We start from the raw sequence: 17,265 nt of genomic DNA on the forward strand, positions 1-17,265 counted from the left end.
ATATTGTCTGTGAGTGCCACAGAACTGATGTTACAGAAAAAACCCAGATAAAAATACAATCGGGAAGTGCCGCATTTTTTGAAACAGCCTCATGGCAATGACTCCTTATATGGCTGTGGAGGAGCTAGGAGTCAGCTTACCTTTTCCACGTTTTCCCCAAGGTGTCGTATTTGTAGGCATATCATTGGAAGATTGACCCTAAGAGACTACATTTACATTACATTACATTTACATTTAAGTCATTTAGCAGACGCTCTTATCCAGAGCGACTTACAAATTGGTGCATTCACCTTATGACATCCAGTGGAACAGTAGTGCATCTAAATCTTTTAAGGGGGGGTGAGAGGGATTACTTTATCCAGGTGGTCGCTTGGTGTCCTCCGTTGCAATTATTGCGTAAGGGATTTCTCCTACACAAATAATATTTTTGGAAAAAAATGAACATTTGCTATCTAACTGAGAGTCTCCTCATTGAAAACATCCGAAGTTCTTCAAAGGTAAATGATTTTATTTGAATGCTTTTCTTGTTTTTGTGAAAATGTTGCCTGCTGAATGCTAGGCTTAATGCTATGCTAGGCTATCAATACTCTTACACAAATGCTTGTGTAGCTTTGGTTGAAAAGCATATTTTGAAAATCTGAGATGACAGTGTTGTTAACAAAAGGCTAAAGCTTCTGTTTGAATATATTTATTTCATTTCATTTGCGATTTTCATGAATAGAAATAGTTGCGTTATGGTAATGCGCTTGAGGCTACGATTACGCTCCCGGATACGGGATTGCTCGTCGCTAGAGGTTAATATAATGTCTACATACCCTACATTACTCATCTCATATGTATATACTGTACTCGATACCATCTACTGCATCTTGCCTATGCCGTTCTGGTTCATCACTCATTCATACATCTTTATGTACATATTCTTCATCCCTTTACACTTGTGTGTATAAGGTAGCTGTTGTGAAATTGTTAGGTTAGATTACTCGTTGGTTATTACTGCATTGTCGGAACTAGACGCACAAGCATTTCGCCACACTCGCATTAACATCTGCTAACCATGTGTATGTGACAAATAACATTTGATTTGATTACCAATTGGGGAGAAAAAGGAGTAAAAGTACCAGCAAAAAAGGAAAAAGGAATAATAGTCAATGAGCTCTAAATTAAGACCATTCTACTGCCAATGTTTGTCTATGGAGATTGCATGGCTGTGTGCTCGATTATATATTCCTGTCAGCCATGTTTGGCTGAAAAAGCCGAATGCACTAATTTGAAAGGCTGTCCACATATCATTGTAGATATAGTGTATATTCCGTTTCGTCTGTCCATTAAAGAATACTATTCCATCAGTCTACATCCTATTATCGTGTGTGTGTGCCTGTTTGTGGTAATAAACCTGTGTGGACTGTAATCTTCTCCTACTGGTCATTCACCCTTTTAACACAAGGACGCAGGCCGATTGTACCTATATATAAAAACCGGCACCTCTTTCTGAGTCTACCACCAGTTGGTGGCTCTCTTTTTCAGTCTCACTGGGGCGGCTACCCCTCTCACTGGGGCGGCTACCCCTCTCACTGGGGCGGCTACCCCTCCCACTGCCCCCCCCCCCTTGCTATCTGGCCATCTCTGCCTCTCACTGGCTCCGCCTCACTGGCCGTATCTCCCCTTCACTGGCCGTCTCTCCCCCTCACCGGCTCCCCCTTCCTCTCTGGCCGTCTCCCTCAGCCTTACCCTCGCTATCCATTTCCGCCCTCCACCTGCCTCTGCCTGCCTCGCTCTCCCGCTGCCTGCCTCGCTCTCCCGCTGCCTGCCTCGCTCTCCCGCTGCCTGCCTCGCTCTCCCGCTGCCCTCCATCTCTCCCGCTGCCTGCCTCGCTCTCCCGCTGCCTGCCTCGCTCTCCCGCTGCCCGCCTCGCTCTCCCGCTGCCCGCCTCGCTCTCCCGCTGCCCTCCATCTCTCCCGCTGCCCTCCATCTCTCCCGCTGCCTGCCTCGCTCTCCCGCTGCCCTCCATCTCTCCCGCTGCCCTCCATCTCTCCCGCTGCCCTCCATCTCTCCCGCTGCCCTCCATCTCTCCCGCTGCCCTCCATCTCTCCCTACTCAGAGGCATGGGGGAAAACCAGCCATCTGGTGAGCTGGAGCAGAGAGAGAGGAGGCTCACTGTGTCATAATGGGCCTACCGTCGTCGCGGTGACGTCAATCCAACCCTAGCCAACCCAGCAAACCCCTCTTCCTCTTCAATCCCCCCCCCCCCCTCCTAACCCCTGCTATTTTTAGACCTGACTTCAAGATGCATTTCTCTCATTTTTCTCTCCTGGGTCTGTTGTAGAGTCGGGAAGTCTTGAGTAAGTAATGGTGTCAGTTTCTGTAGCAACACAAGACAAAAGGGTTGCCTGGGTCATGTTCATTAGGCACCAAATAGAAGAAAACGAGACAGATTAGGACTACCTGGACTTGTACAATACGAAAGGCTCCGTTTCACTTTCCATTTAAAAACATTATGTATGTTATGGTGGGCCCTACTGAACACCACCCTAGCTGGGGCGGAAGGGTAGCCTAGTGGTTAGAGTGTTGGACTAGTAACTGGAAGGTTGCAAGTTCGAATCCCTGAGCTGACATGGTACAAATCTGTCGTTTTGCCCCTGAACAGGCAGTTAACCCACTGTTCCTAGGATGTCATTGAAAATAAGAATTTGTTCTTAACTGACTTGCCTAGTAAAATAAAGGTAAAATATTTTTTTTTTTTTAAAAACTCAGCCGTGTCACTTGCAATATATTCCATGACAAGTCATGTGTGCAGTTGAACTCAGTTAAAGAGTGAATTGACTGGTACACATATAGACTGAATTTCAGTTTAATTGAAATGTACTTAGGTTGCCTCTTTCTACATAGGCTGATGGGACCAAATAGATATATAATACATAGATATACACAGTGTACAAAACATTAAGAACACCTTCCTTTTGCCCTCAGAACAGCCTCAATTCGCCAGGGCATGGACCCTACAATGTGTCGAAAGCGTTCCACAGGGATGCTGGCCCATGATGACTCCAATGCTTCTCACAGTTGTGCCAAGTCGGCTGGATGTCCTTTGCGTGGTGGACCATTCTTGACACACACCCATCATCGCTTTCACCTGGTCAGTCTGTGTTTTGTACACAGTGTACATACTGAAATTGTTCTATTTAACTATATAGTTGGGACATCGCATTGCAAGCGCAATTTAAACCGTATAGCCTTTTGTCTCATCCACTAGTCCAATCCAAAACAAATAGCAATAAGTGTTACGATTTTACCCAGAACATTTTCGCTGAATCAGAAGTGTTAACTGCGTTAGAGCCGACGCCCCGAAAGCTGTTTCTCTCAGAGACACGGGCAATGGATATTGCAGCTAAATCATACCTGTCCTTACATCTCAATAGCTACAGATGCCAAGGTAATAAAAAAATATAAATCTGTCAGTTTGCTTTGCTTCCATTTGTTATTGACTAGGTCTTTAGCAGGTATTTTATTGGATAAAACCTACTGTCTTTTTTACCCCCTACCCAGCCACGTGTTTCGACAATTAATAGCAGATCAGAGCTACAGTAGGCCAATATGCAAATAAGCCATTTGCCACACAGGTCTGCCATCTTTGAACTGAATGTGTGTTTACAGGCAGTAGCAACAACGCGTTTTTAGAGCATTAGAAAGCATTCACCAAAAGCCATAAAATACTGTACACCGGAATGTATTTCTGCAAATATGTAAATATCACAGGAGTCCTTACATTTGGGAACTTTACAGTCAAATTTATCAAACAACCATGAACAAGTAGGCTATCTCTCCTCCCTAAGATCAACAACTAATGTTAACCAGAGCAAGGGAAGGTAAAAATCTAATGAGGTAAGAGTAGATAAACCCTCCATTTTTTGCAGCACATACTGTAGTTGGCTGTCAAAATTGCACTGATAAACGATGGGGAATAGTAGCCTGCTCACCCATCTGCAGCTTTCCTGCCAATGCATGCTTGTTAGGCTGGACAACAGAATGAGTCAAAGTTCATCCAAGGTTGAAAAATGGCCAAAGAACATTGGTTGAGCTGGAACACTAGTCATAGCAAATTAATTTAAACGACCCTTTGAGCCTCTTCTGACTGGAATGATCCTTAGAATTCCATTTTCCCTAAATGACACCAAAAAATGTACACCTTTTTATTTTACCACTACAATCTGTTTTTAGGACAAAGCTGAAAAATAAAAACTCGATGGTGCCGAGTGTGCTTGTCTGAATAACATAACGAGGAAGTAGGAAAAAAATGGCTAAATCTGACTATTTCTGGTCGAGTGATTGATTACAGCAGAGTACGCTTCTCAGCCTTACATCATTAGAAAGAGGAGATCATCCTGATTAAAATGGTGTTTGACTTAAAAAAAAAATCAAAATATTCACATTGCGAGATATTTTGTGAAATAAACAGACATACCTACACTACCGTTCAAAAGTTTGAGGTCACTTAGAAATGTCCTTGTTTTGTGAAATAAAAGCACATGTATTGTCCATTAAAATAACATAAAATTGATCAGAAATACAGTGTAGACATCGGTAATGTTGTAAATGACTATTGTAGCTGGAAACGGCTTATTTTTTATGGAATAGCTACAAAGGTGTACAGAGGCCCATTATTAGCAACCACCATTCCTGTGATCCAATGGTATGTTGTGTTAGCTAATCCAAGTTCATCACTTTAAAAAGCCAATTGATCATTAGAAAACCCTTTTGCAATTAAGTTACCACATCTGAAAACGGTTGTGTGTGTTAAATTAGGGTTGGACTGAAAACCCACAGGACGGTAGATCTCCAGGAAGAGGGTTGGGCAGCCAGAAACAAATAACTTTCTTCTGAAACTCGTCAGTATATTCTTGTTCTGAGAAATTAAGGCCATTCCATGTGAGAAATTGCCAAGACACTGAAGATATCGTACAACGCTGTGTACTACTTCCTTCACAGAACAGCGCAAACTGGCTCTAACCAGAATAGAAAGAGGAGCGGGAGGCCCCGGTGCACAACTGAGCAAGAGGACAAGTACATTAGAGTGTCTAGTTTGAGAAATAGACGCCTTACAAGTCCTCAACTGGCAGCTTCATTAAATAGTACCAGCAAAACACCAGTCTCAACGTCAACAGTGAAGAGGCGACACCGAGATGCTGGCCTTCTAGGCAGAGTTGCAAAGAAAAAGCCATGTCTCAGACTGGCCAATAAAAGATTAAGATGGGCAAAAGAACACAGACACTGGACAGAGGAACTTATTTCTTTCAGATATTGCACACAAATTAGTTTACATCCCTGTTATTAAGCATTTCTCATTTACTAAGATAATCCATCCACCTGACAGGTCTGGCATATTAAGAAGCTGATTAAACAGCATTATCAATACACAGGTTTACCTGATGACAAAATGTCATTAAAATGTGCAGTTTTGTCACACAACGCCGACAGATGTCTCAAGTTTTGAGGGAGCGTGCAATTGGCATGCTGACTGCAGGAATGTCTGCCAGAGCTGTTGCCAGAGATTTGAATGTGAATTTCTCTACTATAAGCCACCTTCAACGTTGTTTTACAACATTTGGCAGTACGTGCACCTGGCCTCACAACCGCAGACCATGTGTATGGCGTCGTGTGGGCAGGTTGTTTGCTGATATCAATGTCGTGAACTATGTGCCCCATGGTGGGGGTGAGGTTATGTATGGGCAGGCATAAGCTATGGACACAATTGAATTTTATCAATAGCAAATTTACCGTGACGAGCTCCTGAGGCCCATTGTCGTGCCATTTATCCGCCGCCATCACCTCATGTTTCAGCATGATAACGCATGACTCAAGGACCTGTACACAATTCCGCGAAGATGACATTTTCCCAGTTCTTCCATGGCCTGCATACTTACCAGATGTCACTCTGAGCATAGTTGGGATATTCCGGATCGTTGTGTATGACGGCGTATTCCAGTTCCCGCCAATATCCAGCAAACTTCGCACAGCCTCTGATGAGGAGTAGGACAACATTCCACAGGCCACAATCAACAGCCTGATCAACTCTATGCGAAGGAGATGTGTTGCACTGCATGAGGCAAATGGTGGTCACACCTGATCCACGCCCCTACCTTTTGGTATCTGTGACCAACATATGCATATTTTTATTTTACCTTTAATTATCAAGGCAAGTCAGTTAAGAACAAATTATTATTTTACAATGACGGCCTACCCTGGGCCAAACTCTACCCTAACCAATTGTGCGCCGCCCTATGGGACTGCTGATCATGGCCGGTTGTGATACAGCCGGGGATCAAACCAGGGTCTGTAGTGACGCCTCTAGCACTGAGATGCAGTGCCTTAGACCACTGCACCACTCGGGAGCGGTATTCCCAGTTGTGAAATCCATAGATTAGGGCATCATTTAATTATTTCAATTGACTGAACTGTAACTCAGTAAAATCTTTGAAATTGATGCATGTTGCATTTATATTTTGGTTCAGTATATAAATCATAAATTAAAATCATAACAAAATTGAAATCCTAATTTAGCCTAGAAGAACAGGTTGCCTACACAGTAAAGGGGGGCATGATGTTTGAGGGTGGATGCAGAAGGAGAAGGAAGTGTGCAACATTAAAAAGGGCACTTGTAACAACAAAAGTAATGTACAGTCATATCAGGCATGGGACCTATTCAGATTTTGTGTAATTAGACAACATGAAAGTAAAATCTGACGTTGATTTGACAAAACCTGGATCTCTTCTAGCCATGACCAGCCAGCCTTGGTGTTCGTAGACAGCCCTATTTTGTTATTTATTAGGGACTGATTAAAATGTTCATGCCTAGGCTATATTAAATGAGATTCCTAGATTGTATTTGAAAACAGCTCTGTTTGGTTATTTATTAATAACCATTTTCATACAGGTTGTTCGCAAATTATATTATACAAATATTATATTTAGAAGTGATGTTTTATTACTGTTCCCCGTCTACTGTATCCATGTGGAAGAGTTTGGTATATTAATGTGACAATTATTCAGTAACCTATCAACCCGTTATGTTAAAACACAGAAATGTAGTGTATATTTCCACTGAAATACCAGTACATTGTGAGATTTATGCATGAAAGTTGGCTAGCCCAGACCCATAGTGATATAAAGTCTAACGAGACAATTGTTATTCTTAACCCTGTTTACTGTATCCATGTTGAAGAGAAGAGTTGGTGAACAAGGGCAGCACAACATTTCATTTATGGATGTTTGTTTCTTTATCAGAATAAAAGATAAACACAAACCCGGATCCTTTGGTCATATGTAAGCCGATCAACGCACATCGCAGAGGCAATCTACACCAGTCACAGCAGGTTAGGAAAACTTAAGCACCAGGTGAGGATAAAAAATATCTACTTTTGATGTTAATTTGACAAACGATGGACCCCTTCTATCCACGACCGGCCCGTCCCACCCCACTACCCATTCAGCAGCACAGCAGTGGAAAGACGACAAGGCAGACAACATGAAGAAATTATAAAACTGATGTTGGACAATCAAATTCTATATGTAAATAAACAAAATTTGTTAAGGCTGGTTCGTTAGAAGAAAGCTTATTTACAATTCTTCTGTGAAACGAGTCCCGAGGCATTTATGAAAGCACAGTTCTACTGGTTGATGATAATAAATGTTGTGTTTATTGTAATTTCAACTATTGTGGGGTCGTGACTCTTGGCATATGTGGCTTATTGTTAAAAACAATTTTTCCTATTATAGGCAGTTACCTACCTAGTGATTGCAAAATGGTGACTCTCCAATGTGAATAGTTGGCAACGATGTTTCCTTTCCAAGTGCTACTGAAATGCACCAATTGCGCATGATACACATCTTTACTCTACACGTCTATCAATCCATTCCAAATCTATATACAATACATGTCAAAGGGGCGGCATATGTTGATCTTGGTTAGGACGCAGCAAAACTGCTTGGACTGGGCCTGAAGAACAATCATTTGCCTCTAATTTACTTGCGTTTGCGGTGGACCTTGGCCTGCTCAAAACTCCTTGGAACAGCTTGCAATGAGCATCAGCCTCGTTACGTTGTCCTCAAGAAGGCGTGATCTTGAGGCCGTCTTTACTGTTCTGGAGAAAGAATTCCCTCTCGGCGGGCACACTGGAAACAGGGATAATCAACACAATCTTCGTAAATTTTGTTCAGTCGGTGTACACGTCGCTGAAGTCCCTTATGAAGACCTTGCGTCTTTTGTGTGAGTAAAATTAGAAACACACACACACTAATTTCCAAGCAGCTTGAGGATTTACCAGATTATTACGTATATTTTCCTTTGAACTTGGAGCACATCGACTGGTATTTCTCCCAGACAATTTGGCCAGTAACACTTGTATTTATCTGCAAAAAATAAATAAATCTGGGCCAAAGGACGCAATTTACCTGCAAAAGGAAACCCTTTTGTGTGTGTGTGTGTGTGTGTGTGTGTGTGTGGTGGCGACATGGCTCTAGCTGGCCCATGACCCATGGTAAGCCTTTGACCTGGAATCAGGTCCGACACCACGGGAGCCAACGTAGAAACGATTTGAGTAGAGCAGCCGAAAGGCCCTGGGGGTGAATAGTCAAAGGCCCTTGTCATGTCCAGAAATAAACCCATAACCTCTAGCCCTGTGCTTCAAGTGTAAAAAAAGGTCCTGAATTCCAATCGACTCCTATAGTCACTGTAGCTGAATGTACCAACTCAAACTCCCTGGTCTGGTATACAGATACAAATCCCCACATAAAAAGCATCTAACAAGCCAATTACATTGACAGGCGATTCATTAAAATATCACACAAATGTATGTGCATGTCTATCCTCTTCATAAAAGTGGAAGCGGGGAAGAAGAGCAGCTGAATCTTGACTTGTGATGAGGGAATGGAGGTGGTGTGAACTTTTTCTAAAAGTAGATACATCTATATACAGTGCCAGTCAAATGTTTGGACACACTTACTCATTCAAGGGTTTTTCTGTTTGCTTGACTATTTTCTACATTTTCTAATAATAGTGGAGACATCCAAACTATGAAACGACACAAATGGAATCATGTAGTAACCAAAAAAAATTGTTAAACAATTACAAATATATTTTAGATTCTTCAAAGTAGCCACTCTTGATGACAGCTTCATGAGGAATGCTTTTCCAACAGTCTTGAATGAGTTCTCACATATGCTGAAAACTTGTTGGCTGCTTTCTTTCACTCTGTGTTCCAACTCATCCCAGACCATCTTAATTGGGTTGCGGTCGGATGATTGTGGAGGCCAGGTAATCTGATGCAGCACTCCATCACTCTCCTTCTTGGTCAAACAGCCCTTACACAGCCTGGAGGTGTGTTGAGCCATTGTCCTGTAGAAAAACAAATGACAGTCCCACTAACCGCAGACTAGATGGGATATCACTGCAGAATGCTGTGGTAGCCATGCTGGTTAAGTGTGCCTTGAATTCTAAATAAATCCCAGACAGTGCCACCAGCAAAGCACCCCCCCCACCACCGCACCTCTTCTTCCTTGCTTCACGGTGAGAACCACAAATGCGGATGATCGTCCGTTCACCTACTCCGCGTCTCACAAAGACACGGCGGTTGGAATCAAAAATCGCAAATTTGGACTCAGACCGAAGGACTAATGGTCTAATGTCCATTGCTTGTGTTTCTTGGCCCAGGCAAATCTTTAGTAGTGATTTCTTTGCAGCAATTCGATCATGAAGGCCTGATTCACGCAGACTCCTCTGAACAGTTGATGTTGAGATGTGTCTGTTACTTGAACTCTATGAAGCATTTATATGGGCTGCAATCTGAGGTGCAGTTAACTCTAATGAACTTATCCTCTGTAGCAGAGGTAACTCTGGGTCTTCCTTTCCAGTGGCGGTCCTCATGAAAGCTAGTTTCATCATAGCACGTGATGGATTTTGCGACTGCACTTGAAGAAACTTTAATTTTTGTATTGACTGACCTGTCTTAAAGTAATGATGGACTGTAATTTCTCTTTGGTTATTTGAGTTTATCTTGTCATAATATGGATTTGGTCTTCTAACAAATATGTCTCTCTTTTGTATACCCCTTACTTAGTCGAAACACATCTGATTGGCTTAAACACATTAAGAAGGAAAGAAACTCCACAAATTAACTTTTAACAAGGGACACCTGTTAATTGAAAAGCATTCCAGGTAACTACCTCATGAAGCTGGTTGAGAGAATGCCAAGAGTTTGCAAAGCTGTCATCAAGGCAAAGAGTGGCTACTTTAAAGAATGTAATTTATTAAATACATTTTTATTTGTTTCACACTTTTTTGGTTACTACATGATTCCATACATGTTATTTCATAGTTTTGATGTCTTCACTATTATTCTACAATTCAGAAAATAGTAAAAATAAAGAAAAACCCTGGAATGAGTAGGTGTGTACAAACATTTGACTGATACTGTATATATAAACATCAATGTAAACAGGATGCACCCGAGCTCAATTTCGAGTCTCATAAGCAAAGTGTCTGAATACTTATGTAAATATGGTATTTCTGTAGTTTTTTTTGTGTGTTTTTTTTAACGTTTTTTCCTTTGCCATTATGGAGTTTAGTGTGTAGATTCATGAGGAAAAAAATATAATTGTATCAATATTTCAAATAAGGCTGTAACATAACAAAATGTGGAAAAAAGGAAGGGGTCTGAATACTTTCCGAATGCACTGTCTGTTCATAGCTAGCTAGCAGCACAAGCAAACGCTGTGCAAATATCTCTTTACCCACCATCAACACCAACAATCTCTGCACAGCACAACAAGGTGAGTCCAAAAAGGTATTGTATGCTCCTGCATAAATGATGGAGTATGACAGGGAGATATGTGTACTGTAGCTAATAAAGTAATACTAAGTGTGTGTTGTGTAGTAAGCTGTTACTAGCCCATGTGCCTCACCCTAATAATTTGCTCCCTTTTCCCCTCATAACTTAGCCTACTGTTCTGACTTGGTGGTGCACATTTAACCTATAGCCTGTTTTAGAGAACTGTCAACATTGAATATTGTCATTGGCTGCTTATATGCCCCCTTTATCCTACAATTCTGACTTGGTGTACAGGGAGAATACTGTAAGAACAGCCCATGTTCTGAATTCTATCGCTGTACATTTCAAAAGTGCTGAACAAACAGTTATATTGACTACGTCCATCCTAGCTCGTTCATTGTCTTTGGCTCCTGAGTGGCGCAGCAGTCTAAGGCACTGCATCTCAGTGCAAGAGGCGTCACTACAGTCCCTGGTTAAAATCCAGGCTGTATCACATCCGGCCTTGATTGGGAGTACCATAGGGCGGCGCACAATTGGTCCAGCATCGTCCGGATTTGGCCGTCATTGTAAATAAGAATTTGTTCTTAACTGACTTGCCTAATTAAATAAAAGGTTAAATAAAATAAAAATGGAATTATATTAATCCGCTCAACGTCACCTTATGCCATCGTTTGCACATATCAATTGTTCAGTAGAAACCACATTTGTTTATGCAAGTCAGCCATATCAGCTATGTTTTTTCAAAGGCAGTAAATTAGGCTGAATGAACTGTTTTGCTGGCAGACAAGGCGCCACTGACAGCCGGGTGTAGCAGTGGTGAGGTGTTGGGACTGCTGTTGGGACTAACAGTTTGCCGGCACTGTTTGGCACCGTCATAGTGCAATTAATGTATTGTTTAGTGTTGTGTTGTGGCATTGCATCTAAATTATCATTTTTTGCCCCACCAAGATTTACATGATATAAATCGCCACCGTTCCTACATATTTTTTGGTTGTGCTTGCCTGGAACTAATGACAGGGGGAACTATGCTTCACGAACAGAATATTTTCAAGCAAACATCTGCTCCTCACCTGGTTGGTCATCGGAAGCGTAAAGTAAAAAGACTGTAGAGAAGCAATTATCTGCAGAAAAACCGTCAGGACACCTAAGTAATTCCCTGGGTAATCTTGAACTTGAATGCAACAGAGGTGTTTTCTAACACTAGAGGATTAGGGAGAGTGTACATCAAATCGTATTTGTCACATGCGTGAAATGCTTACAAGCCCTTAACCAACAATTCAGAACAAGAAATAGTTACGAAAATACAACACATTTGCAACAATGTTGTTCTATCTTTCCGCAATTGTATGCCATCTATAGCACTGGGTCATGTTCATTACGGCAATGCTTTGAAACTCAAACAAATGAACATGATCCTGTAATCGAGTGGTACAAGCCTAGACGCTCCTCCTGCACGGACATTGTTCCAGATGCCAACAATAACTGTCAATGAACTGAATCTGAATGGGTGGAAACCAAAACACTAGGTAAAACAGGCCATCCCCAGGGCTGTATTCAATAATGCACACGGTATTAAAACAATTTACATGGAAACATGTAAGCAAGTGTTTCTCATTGGACAAATTCAGGTATGTTCCTCATTTTGGCCTGTTTGCTTCTGTTTGGTTCCTTGTGAATACTACACACCAGTTTTCAACAGGACCAACAACACCATAATGGCACTGCTTCTTCAACTAACTTGCAATAATAACAGCACCTTGATGATGATAATAATAACAACAACAACGAGTGTAATGAAGCAACACTTGGCGACACTCTTTTCAATCTGCCACCACCTCCTGCAAAACCAACTGGATTTGAATTAGCAAAGCACAGGGGGTAAAAACAACTTCCCGAGCCCGGCAGAAAGCTCTGCACACTCCACTGCAAGGTGTGGGTGAGTGATTTAAGAGAAAGCGAGAGAAAGAGCGATAGGGAGAGAAGAGAGAGAAGTGTGTATGTGCGTGTGTTACAGAGAAGAAATATCATTCCAGCTCCCCCAGACAGGACCCTGTGAGGCTGTGGATTTGAGACTGATAATGACTCCTCGGCTAAAATGACCGCCATCTCATTCCCCCCCCATTCAGACAGTAACTGGGTAATGTTTGAGCTTCTGCTCAGTGGAGGGAACCACAGCCAATGAGAAAGTGTGAATTAGATTCAGTCACAGAGGTCTGTGAGAGTGGGTGACCGTGTTACTTGGATGCAGTCAGACTATTAGTCTTGGTTGGTAGAACTTCACCTCAGTAGGTATTGGATCAATAGATAGGCATCAATCAAATCTAATTGATATTAAATATATATTTTTCAAGAGACCAGCTATGGTTCCTGTTTTCAACCCAATAGTGAAAAAGGAAGATGCCGTTGCTATTTGGAATGCACCTTGCATGTTGTTTGCCATCAATCTTAAAATGACCTTGTCCCTTGCCGCCTCCTACACTACGTGACTAGACATAATGAGACCACCCCAGTCAGAGTCTGTGTGTCTGTGCGTGTGGCAGTGATCGCTGGTGGGCAAGACCATCCTCCTATATAGCCACCCACCAGCCTCCTCTGATGTGAAGTCTGTACAGCCTGGTAACACTAGTACTTACACTAGTACAGGGCGGACGGCGTTGTTCATGTTGCCGTAGGCGGCTCTTCCCAGCAGCTCTCTGAAGCAGCTCTCGGCCAGAGACGCTGGGTTTTCCTCACCATCCTGCCCTGTCTCCGAAGGCGTGCCGGGTGGGCCCACCCTGAGAGAAGGAGAGAGAGAATTGATCAAAATCGCGGTTTCCTTACCACAGATAAGTGCACTCATACAGAATATATGTATTGGCTTGAAATAAAAATGCATAAGTACCAGTAACATTAATACCAGTATCTCAAAAGATATTGAATTAGAAAATGTAAACTTCTCAGCAGTTTTGGTCCAGCTGTTATGACGTTGCAGCGAGCTAGAGACAGCGAGGGGGGGGGGGGGTGACTGGAGACAAATCAGTCCATCAGAGAAAACAGAAGAAATCAACGAGAGAGAGAGATTGCAGGTCTAGAGTAAGTCTCATCAGCAATAAATCTGTAAATAATCAGTCTATCAGAGAAAAGGTGTTCGTATGTGTGTCTGATGTGAAATGGCTAGCTAGTTAGCAGGTGCGCGCTAATAGCATTCAATCAACTTAAGAGTGTGTGTGTGTGCGCCCACGAGCGAGAGAGAGTGAGAGACAGACAAGTTAATCCGCGTCTTCATGACGATTTACACGACTACACTATATAAACAAAAGTATGTGGACACCCCTTCAAATTTGAGGATTCGGCTATTTCAGTCACACCCATTGCCGACAGGTGTATAAAATCGAGCACACAGCCATGCAATCTCCATAGACAAACATTGGCAGTAGAATGGACTTACTGAAGAGCTCAGTGACTTTCAATATGGCACCGTCATATGATGCCACCTTTCCAATAAGTCAGTTAGAAAAATGTCTGCCCTGCTAAAGCTGCCCCGGACAACTGTAAGGGCTATTATTGTGAAGTGGAAACATCTAGGAGCAACAACGGCTCAGCCGCAAAGTGGTAGGCCACACACGCTCACAGAACAGGATCGCCGAGTGATGATCGGTTGCAACACTCCCTACCGAATTCCAAACTGCTTCTGGAAGCAACCTCGGCACAAGAACTGTTCATCGGAAGCTTCATGAAATGGGTTTCCATGGCCGAGCAGGCGCACACAAAGCTAAGACCACCATGGGCAATGCCAAGCATCGGCTAGAGTGGTGGAAAATTCACTGCTATTGGACTCTGGAGCAGCAATGACATTGTAGACAATTCTGTGCTTCCAACTTTGTGGCAACAATTTGGGGAAGGCCCTTTCCTGTTTCAGCACGACAATGCCCCCGTGCACAAAGCGAGGTCCATACAGAAATGGTTTGTTAAGATCGGTGTGGAAGAACTTGACTGGCCTGCACAGAGTCCTGATCTAAACTCCATCGGACACCTTTGGGATAAATTAGAACGCAGACTGTGAGCCAGGTCTAATCGCCAAACATCAGTGCCCAACCTCACTTATGCTGGTGGATGAATGGATGTAGGTCCCCGCAGCAATGTTCCAACTTCTAATGGAAAGCCTTCCCAGAAGAGTGGAGGCTGTTATGGCAGCAAAGGAAGACCAAACCAATATTAATGTTCATGATTTTGGAATGAGATGTTCGATAAGCAGGTTGTCCACATACTTTTGGTCATGTAGTGTATGACTGTGTCCAAAATGGCACCATATTTCCTATATAATGTACTACCTTTGAACAGAGCCCTATGGGTGCACTATATAAGAAATAGGGTGCAAATTGGGACTCTGTGGGATAATCTCAATTATAAACACACATCCTCTGTTCTTGCCTCCTTCTCAAAACCAATTGGATGAGAAAGCCAACCTTCTCCTCCAATGGGGTTTGAGAAAGAGGTGAGGAGAGAGGACGCGAGGAGTATGCAATTGAGATTCTCCCTATGAGTTTCCCTATAGAGGGGGAGTTAGAAGTGGAAAAAAGATTGTCATATTTCTACGTGAAGCCTAATGAGTTTGTCTGTACTGAATAAACAGTGTGTCTGGTATGTCTGATATTGGCAAATTAATGAAATGCTAAATCATTTCCCCGCAATAAGCCCGGCCACAGATGGGCTGTGGGCATCTGTTTCTCGGGAGAGAAAAACAATTATTTGCAGCCCACACACAGTTCAATGGAAAATGTTACGCTTATTGATTTTTTCCAACCAAGCCTCAAAATTAGGGAAAATAATTGAGAAATAAAAAAAGCCGATAAATGTCTCAAATAGGTTTAAGGGTGATTGCTCAGAGAGAGACAAAGGGAGGGGGGCAGAAAGAGAGAGACAAAGGGAGGGGGGCAGAAAGAGAGAGACAGGGGGGCAGAAAGAGAGAGACAAGGGGGGGGCGAAAGAGAGAGACAGGGGGGCAGAAAGAGAGAGACAAAAAGAGAGAAAAAGGGAGGGGGGCAGAAAGAGAGAGACAATGGGGGCAGAAAGAGAGAGACAAAGGGAGGGGGGATAGGGGCAGAAAGAGAGAGAGATGATGCACTTTGAACCACTGAGAAAATAATATCCGTCTTGCAGCCATGCGGCAGTCAAGGTGGTCCACAAGGTCGCTTACTTGATCCGTGGTGTGACACCATTTACAAAGAGGAAGCGACCGGCGCAACAGCAGGAATTAATTTGAGACAAAGAGCCATTCCCTCGCAGCCGACCATTAAACGGTAATCTGCAGTTCGAACAACAACAAAGCAGCTACTGTTCTGTTAAACAGCTGTGGGATGGGGCTGGAGAAATCAAATTCATAGACTGAGCAAAGACATCAAAGACCAACAATGGAGTAAAACAAGCTTATATTTTGGGTTCCTATGGGGTATGACAGTTGAACTAAGCTCATGAGAAATGTATAAATTACAGTTATATTTTCCAAGATTCAATGGGTATACAGTGGGGCAAAAGAGTATTTAGTCAGCCAACAATTGTGCAAGTTCTCCCACTTAAAAAGATGGGAGAGGCCTGTAATTTTCATCATAGGTACACTTCAACTATGACAGACAAAATGAGAAAAAAAAAATCAGGAAAAATCACATTGTAGGATTTTTTATGAATTTATTTGCAAATGATGGTGGAAAAAAAGTATTTGGTCACCTACAAACAAGCAAGATTTCTGGCTCTCACAGACCTGTAACTTCTTCTTTAAGAGACTCCTCTGTCCTCTACTCATTACCTGTATTAATGGCACCTGTTTGAACTTGTTATCAGTATAAAAAGACACCTGTCCACAACCTCAAACAGTCACAGTCCAAACTCCACTATGGCCAAGACCAAAGAGCTGTCGAAGGACACAAGAAACAAAGCCTACCATCAGTAACACACTACGCCGCCAGGGACTCAAATCCTGCAGTGCCGTCTGAAGTTTGCTAGAGAGCATTTGGATGATCCAGAAGAAGATTGGGAGAATGTCATATGGTCAGATGAAACCAAAATATAACTTTTTGGTAAAAACTTAACTCGTCGTGTTTGAAGGACAAAGAATGCTGAGTTGCATCCAAAGAACACCATACCTACTGTGAATCATGGGGCTGGAAATATCAAGCTTTGGGGATGTTTTTCTGCAAAGGGACCAGGACGAATGATCCGTGTAAAGGAAAGAATGAATGGGGCCATGTATTGTGAGATTTTGAGTGAAAACCTCCTTCCATCAGCAAGGGCATTGAAGATGAAACGTGGCTGGGTCTTTCAGCATGACAATGATCCCAAACACACTGCCCGGGCAACGAAGGAGTGGCTTCGTAAGAAGCATTTCAAGGTCCTGGAGTGGCCTAGCCAGTCTCCAGATCTCAACCCCATAGAAAATCTTTGGAGGGAGTTGAAAGTCCATGTTGCC

At 42.7% G+C, this 17,265-nt stretch overlaps 1 protein-coding gene across 2 annotated transcripts in view; it reads right to left on the bottom strand.

Moving 5' to 3' along the window:
• The window catches only part of efr3a (EFR3 homolog A (S. cerevisiae)), a 252,918-nt gene that overhangs the window by 103,032 nt on the left and 132,621 nt on the right, over window positions 1-17,265 (bottom strand). For both annotated transcript variants that reach the window (XM_029641973.2, XM_029641974.2), the window contains exon 8: window positions 13,457-13,597. In XM_029641973.2, coding sequence (XP_029497833.1) covers window positions 13,457-13,597 — 141 coding nt within the window. The remainder of the gene's footprint in view (window positions 1-13,456; window positions 13,598-17,265) is intronic.

This window comes from Oncorhynchus nerka, linkage group LG9b, assembly GCF_034236695.1.
Source record: "Oncorhynchus nerka isolate Pitt River linkage group LG9b, Oner_Uvic_2.0, whole genome shotgun sequence".
In the NCBI taxonomy this organism is placed as follows: Eukaryota; Metazoa; Chordata; class Actinopteri; order Salmoniformes; family Salmonidae; genus Oncorhynchus; species Oncorhynchus nerka.